This window comes from Manis pentadactyla, chromosome 14 (assembly GCF_030020395.1).
Source record: "Manis pentadactyla isolate mManPen7 chromosome 14, mManPen7.hap1, whole genome shotgun sequence".
NCBI lineage: Eukaryota > Metazoa > Chordata > Mammalia > Pholidota > Manidae > Manis > Manis pentadactyla.
The window spans coordinates 76,915,051-76,932,197 of NC_080032.1; the positions used below are offsets into that span (position 1 = coordinate 76,915,051).

The following is a 17,147-nucleotide window of genomic DNA, read 5'->3' on the forward strand; positions in this document are numbered from 1 at the left end:
AAGGACTAAAAAAGTTTTAGCTTTTGAATGGTGTTAGCTGTAGCATCACCTCAAAGACATAAGAATGAGAAACTAACGTTAGACATATCCTTCTTGGAAGTTTCTACTCCCCACCAGAATCTGACTGCTTTTATTTACTCTCTCATGACTTCCGGTGTTTTTAGTTTTTCCCCCTCAGACTTTGTAACTGTTATTTCCTGGAGGACCAGTCCAATGGGAACTTAGCTCCATTACAAGTGGAAATGGCTACACATATTTAAAAATCACTCTGGCTTTAGTGTGAAAAAGGTAACAATGAGGAAAGAAACTTGTGTTAGAAATAGTGGGAATCTGGGTAAAGAGTGATGGTCATTTGAGGTGGAATTATAAAGTGATGTGTATTGAACAGAGGGAGATTTATAAGGTTAAACTTAGCTTTAGGGGACTAAATGCATGTGGTATATGAGACAGAAGATTCTAGCCTGGGCAGCAGGGGGAAGGTGGTGACGCAGGCAAAGGTGAGAAGGAAGGAAGATGGGCATGAGATCTGGCTATCACAATGAAACACCAAAATGGAGCTCAAAGGGAGGTATTTTGGAAAAGCATCTAAAGCTCAGCAAAAGTAATCTTGGTTCAAGGTATAGATTGGGAAAAAAATTGGAATGGCCAAATGGCATAAGCCTGCTAGGAATACTTGGGAGAAATGATGCAAAAAATAGGATTTGATTCATGCAAATGTAGTCAACTCTTGTTTTTCCTGGAAAGGACAAGAGAGATAGTTATGACAAAGGGTAAAGTAGGGCAAGAGGTGGGTTTTTTCATTGGAATAAACTTGAAAATGGATTAATTGTATAGCTATCTCCTCCTGAATCTCAAAACTACCTCCACAAAACTCTCTTGCGCACCAAACCTGCTCTGTCTACTTGTTATGGTTATTTTTAGACATCTCCAGTATGACTCATGAAAAGATAATTTCATTGTCTTTAATCCCCAGACTTCTCTTTTTCTCATCTCAAGCAATAGTTTTGCTACATATAGTTATCCAAACTAGAAACCTAGAAAACAAATTTAGGATACTCATTTCCCATTATTCCTACATCTTATTGATTCTCCTGTTAAACTTCTCCCAAGTGTGTCTGTAACCTTTTATTTTCCTCTTTCCAAATCTATGCATCTTGTTTTTTTTTTTCTGAAATCAGCTTTCTAACACATTTCTTTGTCATAATCCATCTTCTTCATGGCTACTAGAACTAGCCCTCTAAAATTTAATCTCCTTATATCACATTTAATAATGCAGGTTGATCTCTCTCACTGTTCAGCATATCTCTGTCCTTATGTTCCATGTACATGTATAACCTTTTTGATTTTTAAATGGTCTGTGTTCGTTCACTACTCACAGGATTTTCATGTATTTCCTATTATTTTAAATGTTTTTTCCTTTGATTTTTAAGTTTCTATTATCCCCTAAAGACTTAGTTCAAATGTCATCATACATACAGAAACTTTAACTATATAAATGGAGTTGATCAGCCTTTCCTGTGTACCCATAAATTTACAGCAATGACAGCACTCATTGCATTATTATATTATAATATATACATATATGTTTATTTTTTATTGGCCTAGGAAATTTAGTTCCTTTAGAGCATTTATTATGTCTTTTTTGTTTTTAGTGTCCTGCTTACTCTGTACTCCTCTCAATTTCAAGGTTTAGCAGAGTCATTGCTATGTGGTAGTTGCTCAATAAATGTTTGCTGAGCAAATGAATTGCAGTTCAGATGAGTTAACTGAGTTAACCATGGCCATACCTGTGGCAAGGTGGACACTTGAAACTATCTTCCGACTTTAGTCCCAGAACTCTGGGCAAATAAACAAAGGACTGACCTGCCACAATTGCAGGTAAATAGAGACTTTACCTCTTATCTCAATGCCAGTTTTCTCTTCTGCTGGTGCTACTTTAAAGTCTTCTTGATGATTGTGAACATTTGTATCTCTGTTTCAAAACCTTTCAATCTTAAATTCTTTATCTTCATGGCACTGGTATTTGAATAAAGTTTGCTGAAGATTTTAGCTCTGCCCATCTCACATGGTTATAGTTAGATTAAAAGAAAGCATACTTATAAATCTATCTGTACTATTTCACTTCATATCTTTCTAAAATCCCAGCTCACTGGAGAGAACCTACTGTGGCCATTGTATTTATATCTATTACCTTTTTCTTCTTTATAAAACCAATTTAGGATTATACTGTGAGAATTTGACTTTTTGAGTCTCTCTTTTGTCTTGAGCTAGTCTTCCTTTTAAGATTGGAGACATGAACTCTAGAAAACCTTTTTCTGAACTTTAAGAAAGCTCCTCTTATATGGGATGGGGTATATATTTGGTTATATTATTATCTGCTTTAATGAGATGTCTTGTTACTTTATGAAATTTCCTCTGCTTTGATTTCACCAATTAGGACTTTGATGGTCAGTATTTAGGTAAGAGTTTGTCTCTGTATTTCTTCAATGCAATAATCAATAAATGTCATCAGTGTGTGCATTGCTGATTCTACAGCGCCTATAATAGTGCAAATGGCATAAAAATATGTTTGGCGAAATGATTGTAAGTCCTGTTTTTATGTGAATGAATTTACAGCCAACAGTTGGGTGATCGTAGCTCACAGTGATAATAAAAGCAGACATTTACCAATGCTTACTATAGGCTAGCACTGTGCCAATAATTATATATATACATTATTTCAATTAATCCTCATAACAACTTTACTATAATTATTTCTGTCTAAAAACTGAGGAAACTGAGAAAGGAGAGGTTTCACTGCATGTTGGCTCTGTACCAGGTTTCTAATTGGAATTGGGAGAAAAAATAATTTTTTCAACAATCAAAAAGCATTTATTATTTACTCATTATGTGTCAAGCATCTGTGTTTGATTGAGAGGTTAATATTTTTTTCTATTTGTTCATTAAAGAAGGAAAGACAAAACTTGAAGCCTTCTAGAATAATAAGGCAGAAACCAGTCCCACTCCCTCCAATTTTAATAAATGATACAAAAGGTACTCTCTTTGGGTTCCTGGGCCCAATTCCAGTGTGTGAGGGGTTCCCACCCACAGCACCAAGCAATTCTAGAACACCAGCAAGGTGTCTGAGAATTCAATTTAATTCTGTCACTATCTACCTGGAAACAGCCCCAGACTCCCCAGGCTAAGGGCTCCAGCCCACAAAGCTGCCCTCCACCCGCTACTCTTAACACCATTCACAAGCCTGAGGCTATTACCTGTGCTTTTGACAGGCTGCAGATTAGAGGTTCCAATGACCTCCCTCTTAGGTTTGATTAATTTCCTAGAGTGGCTCACAGAACTCAGGAAAACATATGTTTACCAGTTTAATAAAGGGTGCAATTTAATAGCCACATGAAGAGATATATAAGACAAGGTCCCAAATCAAGGAGCTTCTGTCCTAGAGCATGGGGCCTGGCTTGGTGCCAAGCTTCGAAGCTCTCTGGGATGTGGAAGCATGATGCAGAAAGGGAGAGAATACTCTTCTCATGGGCTTTTGTGAGGGCTTCATTGCATAGTCATGATGCACTAAGCCATTGGCCATTGGCTGATTCAACTTCCTGCCCCTGTGCCCTCCCCCCACACCCAGAGGTTGGAGACTGCACGGCTGAAAGTTCCCACCCTCTGTGCACCTAGGTGATTCGCCTACAAGCAGTCCCTGCCCTTGGGTGGGGTCCCAAAGTCTCCTCATTAACATAACAATACACCCATTTCACCTTTACAGTTCTGAAGCATTTTCAGGAACTGTGCGTGAAGACCAAATATACATGAGAAATATATATTTGGTCATCTGAATGACCAAATATATATTTCGTATAAGTCATTACATCACAGGCATTAAACACAACTTATAACTCTGCTGGGAAACAAAAAGAGATACATTCTATAAATCAGGAACTATAAGGAGATGTAACTTGTTCCTTTACATTTATTATGGCTTCCTGTTTCTTTACATGTCTTATGTTTCTGTTGGAATTTTCCATTTCTGGAATCAGCCAACTCTCTCAGACTTTGTAGTCTCATTCTGTACAAAAATGACTTTCACTAGAGCGTCTGGAGACCTCTCAAAGCTGTTTCCAGTTGTATGTCCTCTCGGTTATTTGAAGAGGTTTGTTAGTTTCTACTGGTGTCTGAGATACTGTCGCCTCTGTGGTGTGTAATAAGTCACAATACTGGCCCGCCACCTGGTGTTTTTCTGGGGTACTGAAGACTCTGGTGCGTGGTTTATTGTCTTTGTTCTGAGACCCTGCAACTGGCAAACCTCTCAGATCAATACTTGGGAACAGTCAGTACTTAGATACACTGGTCCCTCAGGCGGCGCCCCCCTACAAGTTACAATGTTGGACAGAAATTCTACTCCTTTCCTCCTCCAGCGAGAAGATGGGAGGCTGGGGGTTCATTACAGTTGCACCAACCATGTTTGGTGGGGGAAAGCCTCTGGCAGGAGAGTGGAGACTGTCGCAAGTTTTCCTTCTGGGCTTAAATATGGTTGGCTTCACACTGCTTAAGATGCAGGAATGTTTCAGCTAGTTTTTGGACTTGTCGCAGAGGCATTTGTTCAGTTTGTTGTTAAATCCCTGCCTCCATGGAAGGAGGAGGGGTCGAGGGATTCCTAGTGTCATCTTCCTGACATGATGCCCACCCACATTTCTTCATTTCTGGTGCCAATAACATGGTGCCAATAACATTCAAAATGACTAGAACCTGAGAAATTTTCATTCCCTTCTATGATGTAAAGACTGCATAGGATTCTACAAGATGTCAAGATTAACCCTCTTTGGAGAAAAGATGTGTAATTTTTCTCTAACTCTGCTGGAAAAATTTAATATTTTCCTCCTATGAGTCTTGTTCTTCCCTTCATCAGTTTTGTAAAACTGGTTTGATACCTTTATGTTTTATTCTTAGATGACTTCCTATATGTTATATAAGAATTCTTAATTATCTCTACTAAGTTGTGTCATGTTACAAGTTTTCTCAAGTCCTTTCAACTTCTTTGAAAGTTTCCTATACAGTAAGGAAAGTACACACATCTCGCAAGCCACAGAAGAGCTATATTGGGCCTTTTATCTGCTTCCTGCATGCATGGCCCTTGTGTAGGTTCTGGGTAGATAGAAGTTCAACAAACTTTTTTTTGAGCATCATTGTGGCAGGCACTCTTCTACGTACAGGGGATATAGCAGTGAGCGAAACAGACAAAAACAAACCAAAACAAAACTCTGCCCTGATGAAGGTTATACTTGAGGGCAATACACCTAAAGTAAAGAAATTAAATGCAGTCTGAGGGGAAAGTGCTGTTCTTCCAACTAGGATGGTCAAAAAAGCCTCACTGCAAAAGTTACATTGAGCAAAACCTTCAGGGACGTAGGAGTGAGTGAATGAGTGATAGGCATTTGACTATGGGAAAGAGATTTCCCTGCAGAAAGGAGAGCAAGCACGGAGACCCCCAGGGTTATAAACCTGGAATGCTCAAGGGACAGCAAGAAGGCGGGTGCCGCTGGAGAGGAATGAAAAAGGACTAGAGTAACAGAAGGCAAAATAAGAAAGGTATTTGTGGGGAAGGAATTTTCAGCAAAGACAGATCATTTAGGGCCTACTTAGGCCACTGGAAAGACTATGTATTACAGTGAGTGAGATGGGAAAACAGGGAGGGGTGGAATGATATAATTTTCATTTTGAAATAATTTTTCTAGCTACTGTGTTGAGAATAGACTCAGGAGTGTGCGAACAGAAGCTGAGAAGATCTGTTAGGAAGCTAAGGCAATGATCCAGGCTAGACATGCTGGTGGCCACTATGTGAGGTAATGACAAGGGCCTAAGTCAGCTTGGGCTGCTATGACAGAATGTCGTAGACCAGGTGGTTCAAAAAACAGAAATTCATTTCTTACAGTTCTGCAGGCTGGAAGTCTGAGATCAGGGTACCAGCATGGTTGGGTTCTGGCGAGAAGCCTCCCTCTGGTTTTCAGATGGCTGTTCCCTTGTGTCCTCACGTGGCAGAGGGAGAGAGAAGCAGGCTCATATAAGGACATTCATCCTATTTGGAGGGCTCCACACTCATGAGCTGGTTTCCTCCCAAAGGACGCATCTCCAGATTATCTTCACACTTGAGATTAGGGCTTCAACAGCTGAATTCAGTGGGGATGCAAATATGAGGTCTATAACAGGTGAATATTTTTATACTACCTCTAAAAAGAATTAACTGATGGATATGAATGTGGGCTGTAAGAAAGATGAATCAATAAATGTTGTTAAAATGAAGTTGAAAATAAAACATCGATAACCACTGGGGTTAAAAGTCGTTTCTTTTTTTTTAGTACATTGAATATATTGCTTGTTTTCATTTTCATTTCTGTAATAATGGTGAAGTTTTATAAATGAAAGAAGTTCCATTTTTCAGCTGGCTTCCTGGAAATGCTACCTCTGAGAAGGTCTAGCTGGTCCCTTCACAGTGAGCTCATGTTATTCACTTGGTAATAAAGAATAGATTGTTATCATCGCCATTATCTAGCTTCTTAGAAATCAGTGAATGACATTCATTGAAAAAATAATAGCTTTGACTTTACTTCCCTAGTCATCTGATACTGTCACCAAGTTAGAAAATATGCTTTGTAACAGTATAGCGATGATAGTATTAAAATGACTAAGTACCAATTGTTGTAGAATAAAGCTGAGTATGCATGCCCTTTATGATAAAATTTTTTTTAAGTAAAGAAGAAAATCTATTTCAATTCTGTGCACATGTAAACATCTGCAGCCCTTTGAGTAACCATTTGCCCCTTTCTCTGTGCTTTTTCGTAGATGTTCTTGGCAGCCCTGTCCCTTAGCTTTATTTGTAAGTCCCTAGGTGGAATCGTTATGAAAAGTTCCATCATTCAGATAGAAAGGAGATTTGACATACCATCTTCTGTTGCTGGCTTAATTGATGGAAGCTTTGAAATTGGTAAGTTTTATCTCTATGCTGATTATTCTTTAGTAACCAGAGATAAAAACTGTTCATCATTAACACTGAATTTTCAAGTAAGGGTAAAATTGCCTCCCAGGGGCGAGTTGACAATATCTGAAGACATTTTTTGTTGTCATAAAGGAGGGGAGGGAATTGCTCCGGGCATCTGGTGCTAGAGGCCAGGGGTGCTTCTAAATAACCTACAACACACAGGACAGCCCCCTCACAAAAGAATCATCCAGAATGTCACTAGTGCTGGTTGAAAAGCCCTGCTCCACAACGACTCATGCTTGTAAATAAATAATCTGCAGGAAGGGGGCTCCACATCCCTTTTCTCAAGATGCCCTAGTGCCGGAAATGGTTGTAGAGAAGGTTCTGATTCTGATGATCTGAGGAGGGGGGAGCAGCTTTGGGACCATCTACATCGGGCTTTTTGGGATGCTTAACTGGTTAGAATGAAAATATTTTTAAGGATATTTAATGTATTGCTTTTTCATCCTCAGTTTAATTTGTATTTCTCCAGTAATATAAATAATTATTGAACATGATTTTCCCTTATTTTATGAATTGGTACCTTATTACCTCCAGCCCTCTTTTCCCTTTTTTTTTGTTTTTCACTTTTTAGTGACTTGAAGGGATTCAATAATTATGTCTGTTGCATAGATTACAAATATTTTCTACAAGTTTGCTGCTTCCCTTTTAACTTTAAAATATATTTAGGTACTTAATATTTAAAAAATAGTTCTAAAATATTTTTTGAATCATTGTATAAAGGAAGACCCATCTAAGGTTTTGTTATGAGTTCTGCCTTCTCATGATTCACAGGCTTTTATACCCTACCTGGCACAGCCTAGTATCTAATGTCCTACACTCAGAGGCTATTACACCTCCCAGAGTTTTAATAAAACCATGTAGAATTTTAGTTTTAGACTGTTACTGGCTTTACATTATAATTTGCTATAGGTCTCTTTTTACTGAGGAATTGATTCTTAGTATTTTTGTTAAACTTTGTGTCTATATAGCGGCAATTATTTGGACATGGTTGTAAGTTTTACTAGTTTCCTTGCTTACCACTGTTTCTTGAATCTTATGACTTCTCATCTTTAGCTTGTCTGGAGTATATCTCCAAGTAGGTTTTTTTTTCGCAGAAATAATTGATCACATAACAATATGTTCTGAGCTCTTGCTTGCTGGAGAATGTACTTATTTTGTTATCCAAGCGATAACTTGTCTGAGTATGGAATTAAAAGTTCAGAATCTTTTCTCCTTAGAACACTTTATACATTTATCTGCCATCTTATGATACCCAGCGTTATATATGAGAGATCATTATAGGTGTCATTGTCATGCACTGACTGTTACCTCCTCTTTATCCCTGAATTTCAGACATTTTACCCGTGTGTATCTAAGACTGTCTCTTGCCCATTCCTTCTGCCTGGGAAATGAAGAAATATTCATCTGAAGGTTGAAGTCTTCCCTTCGCTCAGAGAATTTGTTTTCAATGTTTTCATCTGTGTGTTCCCGTCTATTTTCTTCTGAAGCATATACATGATGAATATTCTATTTTCTGACTACATTTTCTTTGAAGCTTTTCTTTCTAAAGTTCTGCCTTTTTTCCTTTCCTTTCCAACAATCTTCTCTGACGCTATCTTCCATCTTGTCAAGTCCTCATATGTAGGTTTGTCTATGATATTTTAAATTCACCACGATGCCTTATTGTTCTCTTATTATTTTTAGTCTGCTACCTTTTACTTTATGGATGTGACATATTCTTGTGCCTTTAGAAAAACTGACTGCATTTTTTCAAAGTTTCTTCTCCTTAGTTTCCCTATTTAACTGTTTCTTTATGGGTGACTTTACTTGGCTGTTCATTTTGGTGCTTTTATTTTATGCTATTTTTTTTCTATCAAATGTTCAGCTATTCTTGGTAGTTGTCTATTTATTCTTATGCCTGTTGCTCCAGGTGGGTCAGAGCTGGCTGTGACTCCCTCCACTTGAAATGCTCTTCCTCCCCTTTTTAATCTAAATAATTTTTGCTTGGTATTAAATCTCAAGTGGTCTCTCCTCCAGGAAACTTAATAGCACCTCTGTCCCTCTATTTTGATCATCAGTACACAAGTTCTTTGAGGACAGATACCATGATTTATTCTTTTTTTCATATTCCTGGCCCCTAACACCATGGCAGATACTTCACAGGATTTAAAAAATGCTAAGAGTGAACAAATAAATACCTCTCCCTCAGGTGGGAAAGATTTTCTCCAGTTTTCTGCATTCCAATACAATCCAGTCAACTCCAAATTCTTCAAAAAACTTTTCAGTAAATTCTTCAATAAATTCACTGAGATTGCCAAGTACTTCAAGTGTTTTCTTTTGTTTTTAAAGCCTATTATACTTTTATTACAATACAACTTTAATGTGAATTTCTTCTTCTCAGTTAAATCACATGACATTCAAGAGAAGTACCATGTCTTAAGCTCTGTTTGCATTCATCCTGGGGCCCACTATTTTGCTGGCCACAAAACTGGACTCAATGTCTGCTATAATGAATCATATCAAAATAATTTTGGTCTCTTTCTAGGAAATTTATTTGTGGTCGTATTTGTGAGTTACTTTGGATCCAAACTACACAGACCAAAGATCATTGGCCTTGGTTGTCTGATTATGGGAACTGGAAGTATTTTGACCGCTTTACCACATTTCTTCATGGGCTAGTAAGTGTGAAACAGCTCTGTGGCATCAATCATCATTTAATTGTAAACTAATGGTGGAATTTATTTTCCATTTCAATAGTCACCTTTTGAGAAGAATACCCACTACGCATGTGTAGAAATGAAATATATTTTCTGTGGAATAATATACTTACTGTTTTATCTTCCATGGCTTTCACTGACTTTGAAATATGAATAGCACTAAAGGTGTACAGTTTCCTAGTAAATAAATAAGCTCTTTATGATTTTTAGTAACATGTATACTTTGTGTCCTTGCCAACACTATTTTGTCTATACTTAATAAGAGTTCGCCATCCAACCCATTGACGTTTGGGTTTTCCCAATGTCATTTCTATGGAGACTGTTCTTCCTAAGGTCACTATGTAGTTATGATAAGAATCGGATATTAATGACAGGAAATGTAAAATAACGATGATTTAAATAAGGTGTAAAGCTTATTTTTTATACAAAATGTTAATGTAGCCAGCCCAGGGATGGTAGGTTACTGATTTTTATCATATTTCTCTGTCTTGCACGGCCTCAAACTATGGCAGGATTGTCCCAGGAAACAGGATAGAAGAAAGGAAGAATGACAATAGAAGAAACAGAGTATATACAGGCTGGGGCTGAAGAAATATTTTCGAAAACATAACACTTCTCTTGACTTCACTTTGGCCAGAATTTTGTTATATCCCATATTCAAATATAAAGACATTGGGAAAAACACACTTTGTTCCAGGCTTCCATGTTCCTAGTTAAAATTCCCGTCTTCTAATATAAGGGAAGGAGAGGAGAATGGATATTGAGAGCACTAAGTATTTGGTGCTAAAGACACTAAATACTTACTCATTGCCAAAACCAACAGCCATGACTTTGATTACCATATTAATTCCATATTATTATTTTTTTTCTTATTTGATCCTCATAAGAACTTTCTTCTTCCTCATATTGCTCCTTCTTAACTGTCATTGTATTACACTCTCCTGATTTATATCCTATCTTAGTGACTTCTTCATCATGCTCATGTGTTTCATTTGCTGCTGACACCATAATGCCAGTATCCCCTAAATTCTCTCTTCAGTCTTCTTGATTCTAGATGACTTGCATGGAGTGTGTGCATTAGATGCAACTATGCCCTATATGTGGTGACTTTTTCTTATGCCCAAGATCTATATATAATCAGTCACCTCCTGGGTATCTATAACTTGACATCCTATAAGCATATCCCACCCATGTATTCAAAACCAAATTCATCAATATGCCAAAACCAGCCCAAATTTTTCACATTTATTCTTTCAGTGACAATTCATTTAGCCACATAGGAAGTCAAACCAAGGTCAAGGGCCTCATCCTAGACTCTTTCTTTATTTCAACATGGATGGCCAGTACTTTTTAAATCTTGCTCACTTTACCTCCTAGTTATCAAATTTGTCCCCTTCTTTTATCTGCACTGTTCCTAACCTAGTTGAGGCTTCCCTCACTTCTGGTCTGGGCTTGTTAAGTCCAGTCTCAACTCCATTCTAACTCATGTTCTATAGTATTTATTTTAAAACATTAATTTAATTAGTTTACTCCTGCTTAAAACTCCCAGTTTCTAGAGCATTGTTTTTCGAACTTCAGATTCTGAACCACTAGTGGACCAACAAATCAATTCAGATTATTGAGACCAACAAGTTTTTAATAGGATAAAATGGAAGACTATACACTGTGAAAGAGAACAAATACTGTTCTGTAGAAGTTTTGGTTATATATATATTTGTGAGTATGTGTGTAGAGGGGTGGGTATGTATGCATTGTAGTTGTGATGTAAAATATATTTCTTACTCTTAACCACAGTCAAAACTATTGAATGCTTCTCACCTGTGGATCAATCTCTAAAGTCTAAAGCCTGCATATACAGGCTGCTCATTGATTTAGTTCTTGACTATCTTCCCAGCTTCATCTCACACTGTTCCTGTGACTGAGGACCACACCCTAGACCTGCAGTTTTCCAAATGTGGCATGGTGTATCATACCTTACATTGTACTTCTATAGCCTTGAATGTTTTTCCTTCTTTGTTTACCTATTAAACTCCTAACCATCTTCAAGATTCACCTCACATATCATTCTCATTGTAAAGTATTTTCTAATCCACCCTCCCCCCCTACCTCCAAGGAAATCTGTTCATCTCTCCTTTATTTATGACAACTCAGGACCTGGTATATTAAACTATCATATATGATAACATACATTTTCTGTACATGTATAATATATATATAAACCTATATTTATGTTTATTTTAGAGAGTGTAAAATGTCCTAAGTACCAAACTCTGTGTTTTATGTCTAGTCCTTTGGAGCTGAGCATAATGCCTGGCATACAGTAGGCTGCCCTTGGAGCTCATGGGGTACCTCAGTATTTTTGGACATCAGTATTTGTCCCTATTCTAACTCTATCTCTGTTGTTCTTATTAGGTTCTCCCTCATCAAGTTGAAATGGATTCAAAATTTCTTAACTAAGTTTTGAAGAGTCAGGCATCTGAGTGTGTGTTGGGGGCTGGGGGCATGTTATCTGTGAACGAAAATCAGGCAGGTTATTGGTATACATTGTAGATTGATTTGAAAAATACCGCTCTGAAATGTATTAAATGTTACCAGAAATTTAGATTGTGATCACCTTTGTAGGTAATTCAAAGGGGTGTATAGATATGGAAGATTTTTTTAGCATGAAACCAAAGTATTTCATATCTTGATCAGAATATAAACACTCCTAGAATGATAGCAATGTGATCATCCATTTCTCCTGGGCACTATTGAATGATACTTCTTAGCACTCCCATTTCACTTCTAAAATACTCGTCACTTTTTCTAAAATTTCCTCAACCAATTTCTCAATATGGTTTTTTTTACCCAAAATAATGGTAAACAGATTGCGGGAACCATACTGAGGAAACAGGCTGAGAAATTGACAGAGGATTCTGATAATTTGGAGAAGAGAATGGTGCATATAAAGGAGAAAAGTCCTCTGTATTTCTGAGAAAACTGAAAATATTCAGCACATAAGCATAATTTTAAATCTAGTAATGTTTTACAGTTACAGGTTTTCTAAAGAAAGTTTTATGGATCCATCAGAGAATTCAATATCAAGCTTAACCACTTGTTCAATTAATCAAAACTTGTTACTCAATACAACATCTGACATAGCAGAAAAAGGTAAGAATTGATAATGTCACTAATAAATATTCTAACACATCAACTTAATTATATCTATAAAACTTGTGATATTCATTAGCAAAATTGATTAAAACAAACAGGAAAAACATTTGCATTTGCATATATAAGACAAAACATAGTTTACTATATATTATATAGAGAGAACTTTTAGAAGGAATAAGAAAAGAGGAATATTTCAGTAGGAAATTATCAGAGTATATGCAATTAAAATGAGGAGGGAAATGGCATAAGCATATAAAAATATAATTAATCTTTATGAAAATGCCAATCATTATATCAATTTAAGTTTTTTACTATTATTACACAAATCATAAGTCCTAATTATATATTATAACACTAATTAAAGATTTTTTTCTACCTATTAGATAGGAAAAAGTTGAAAAGAAATGTGTAGAGAAAAAAATGCACATTTTGTGCATTGCTAGGAGTATATTTCTAACTCTTTTTGGAAGTTAATTTTCTATACAGTAAAGAGAAAAAATACGCACATATGTTTAAATGAGCAATTCCACTTTATTGATTTATTGTAAGGAAATAAGAATGTACAGGATTTAAATATATTTGTAGTTTTCCCATGTCTGTTTAATAGAATGAAAAAATAGAAATATTTTATGAGTAAAAAAGATTAATTAAATAAATTATGAAATTTTTATTTAGCACACTACTATGCAATCATTAAATCAGTCATTAAAATACTGAAAAAGAAATCTTAATAACATGGGGAAATTGTTATATTATGGTGTTAAATGTAAAAGTAGATTGCAATAAAAACTGGACATTTAATTATATAATGTACCTAATGAATATCACGTATATTTTTATGTGAACTAAAAATAGGGGTGATATATATGAACACTAGAAGTGACTCTCTATATATGGTAGGATTACAGATAACTTTTACTTATTTTCTTTGTGCCTTTTTTGTATTTTCATATTTTATAATGTCTGAATTACCTATAATTAGAAAAAAAGCAAAAAAAATCTTAATGGAATAATTATGAGTTGAAATAGTTAGTTTCTAATAGGAATGCTAAAATTAAGGTTTAAAATAAAACTCTATCTTATCTCCATAGGTTGTGAAAAGGAATCTGGGTCATATATGTGGATATATATCCTAATGGGTAACATGCTCCGTGGAATTGGGGAAACCCCCATAGCACCTTTGGGGATTTCTTACATTGATGATTTTGCTGAAGAAGGGCAGTCATCTTTTTATATGGGTAATGAATAGAAAATATTAGATTTTATGACTGCTTTCCCTGGGTCTATGCTTGACATAATAGTGTTTCTAAATTCATTTTTTTATTTATTAAAAAATTATTTGGAGAAATGTATTGTGTAATGTCACTTTAAAAACCATACTGAGTAAGAGTCATGTATTCATGGCATCTGATAAAATTGTTTTATAATATTTTCAGGTTCTTTGCATGCAATAGCAATGATTGGTCCAGTCATTGGCTTTATACTAGGATCTCTGTCTGCTAAATTGTATGTGGATATTGGATACGTCGATCTAAGTAAGTATAGTCAGAGACGGTAACATGATAATGCTTTTCAAATACAAGACAGCCTTCTTCCAAATATTCGAGTTCACTCTTTCAATAGTCCTTTGTTGACTATTTGTGAAAAGGTACAAATAGGAAATGTGGTAATAACCAAAATAAAAATAAAATTCAGCTCGTAGCTACACCAGACTTTTACAAATAACTATAAAATGGGAAGATTTCAACAAACTTGCTTGAGATGACTTTACCCAGACTAATGGCAAACGGATTGCAGGTCTCTCAACGTGCCTTGTAATTTTACTTACCTACATTAATCCTTGGAAAACTTCCTTTCTCTCTTTAGCTTGCTTAGTTCTTAACGTGTCTTCCAAAATGTGCCTCCAGAAAAGCCCTACTTTACCACCTCCCACTGACCCAGAGTTAAGGGCCCCTATTAGTCACCAGAGCATCCCTTTATTGGAGCCCTTATCACAGTAAGCCGTTAAGTGTACGCCCTTACCTGCCGTCTCTTTCAGAACATAACAGAATGGTATCTGCCTTCATATTAATAGATAATTAGTGTTTGTGAACAAATAAATTTGATTTTCTATCCTACCAGGACTTAAGTAGACATCCAAGGAGATCAAAGGACTTATTTCCAAAATGGAGTAGACATCACATAGACCAACAAAAATCATAAACTAGAAAGTATTTTATCATGTAAAACTAAAGCAAGTACCTCGTGAGATGCTTTATATCTTCTATTTCTGGTGTGTGAATTGAGTAAGTTTGTATTCCATATATTTCTACTCAGTCACCTCCAAGTTCATTATTGTTTTTTATCACTAATTACACAGATATAGTCAAAGTCTTTAGGATGACAGTTTTGTAACTTCACTTCTCTAATCAGAAATCACCACTCACAATATTTTAGAATTCATGGTGATTCCATTTCTAGCACTGAATGTTTAGATCTTAATACATTTTCTCTTCTTCAGTCATAAGAATGATGGAAATGTATTATGAAGTACACTTTGGCAAATCCAATGCCTAGAAGAGACAAACAGGTAACGTAAGTGAGTAGAGTGTCAGGTGTGGTGGTTAAACCATAAAGAATTAGTGATGGTGAATCACCTACCCGCAACACCCGTAAGGCATACAGTACTTGGCCTCAAATTGTACTTCCCATACAGAAGATTGAATCTATCTTCTTATTGAGATAGAAAAGATTGAGTTCTTCTTATTAGGTTTTTTTGTGTGTGGTATCATTAATCTACAATTACATGAGCAACATTATGTTTACTAGACTCCCCCATTATCAAGTCCCCACCACATACCCCATTACAGTCACTCTCCATCAGTGTAGTAAGATGCAATAGAGTCACTACTCGTCATCTCTGTGTTGTACAGCCCTCCCCGTGCCTCCCCTACATTATGTCTGCTAATAGTAATGCCCCCCTTTTTTCCCCTTATCCATCCCTTCCCACCAATCCTCCCCAGTCCCTTTCCCTTTGGTAACTGTTAGTCCATTCTTGGGTTCTGTGAGTCTGCTGCTGTTTTGTTCCTTCAGTTTTTCCTTTGTTCTTATACTCCACATATGAGTGAAATCATTTGATACTTGCCTTTTTCTGCCTGGCTTATTTCATTGAGCATAATACCCTCTAGCTCTATCCATATTGCTGCAAATGGTCGGATTTGTTTTCTTCTTATGGCTGAGTAATATTCCATTGTGTATATGTACCACATCTTCTTTATTCATTCATCTACTGATGGACACTTAGGTTGCTTCCATATCTTGGCTATTGTAAATAGTGCTGCAATAAACATAGGGGTGCATATGTCTTTTTCAAACTGGGCTGTTGCTTTCTTAGGGTAAATTCATAGGTGTGGAATTCCTGGGTCAAATGGTGTTTCTATTTTTAGTTTTTTGAGGAACCTCCATACTTCTTTCCACAATGGTTGAACTAATTTACATTCTCACCAGCAGTGTAGGAGGGTTCCCCTTTCTCCACATCTTTGCCAACATTTTTGTTGTTTGTCTTTTGGATGGCGGCAATCCTTACTGGTGTGAGGCAATATCTCATTGTGATTTTAATTTGCACTTCTCTGATGATTAGTGATGTGGAGCATCTTTTCATGTGCCTGTTGGCCATCTGAATTTCTTCTTTGGAGAACTGTCTGTTCAGATCCTCTGCCCATTTTTTAATTGGATTATTTACTTTTTGTTTGTTGAGGTGCATGAGCTCTTTATATATTTTGGATGTCAACCCTTTATCAGATATGTCATTTATGAATGTATTCTCCCATACTGTAGGATGCCTTTTTGTTCTGTTGATGGTGTCCTTTGCTGTACAGAAGCTTTTCAGCTTGATATAGTCCCACTTGTTCATTTTTGCTTTTGTTTCCCTTGCCTGGTGAGATAAGTTCATGAAGAAGTTGCTCATGTTTATGTCCAAGAGATTTTTGCCTATGTTTTTTTCCAAGCGTTTTATGGTTTCATGACTTACATTCAGTTCTTTGATCCATTTCGAATTTACTTTGGCATATGGGGTTAGACAATGATCCAATTTTATTCTCTTACCTGCAGCTGTCCAGTTTTGCCAACACCAGCTGTTGAAGAGGCTGTCATTTCCCATTGTATGTCTATGACTCCTTTATCATATATTAATTGACCATATATGCTTGGGTTAATATCTGGACTCGTTATTCTGTTCCACTGGTTTGTGGGTCTGTTCTTGTGCCAGTACCAAATTTTCTTGATTACTG

General features: G+C 36.3%; 1 protein-coding gene across 1 annotated transcript in view; it reads left to right on the plus strand.

The window, feature by feature from the left end:
• Window positions 1-17,147, plus strand: part of LOC118914484 (solute carrier organic anion transporter family member 1B3) — a 51,838-nt gene that overhangs the window by 10,031 nt on the left and 24,660 nt on the right. The window contains exons 3-7 of the mRNA XM_036889445.2: window positions 6,832-6,973; window positions 9,555-9,687; window positions 12,758-12,876; window positions 13,971-14,117; window positions 14,316-14,414. Coding sequence (XP_036745340.2) covers window positions 6,832-6,973; window positions 9,555-9,687; window positions 12,758-12,876; window positions 13,971-14,117; window positions 14,316-14,414 — 640 coding nt within the window. The remainder of the gene's footprint in view (window positions 1-6,831; window positions 6,974-9,554; window positions 9,688-12,757; window positions 12,877-13,970; window positions 14,118-14,315; window positions 14,415-17,147) is intronic.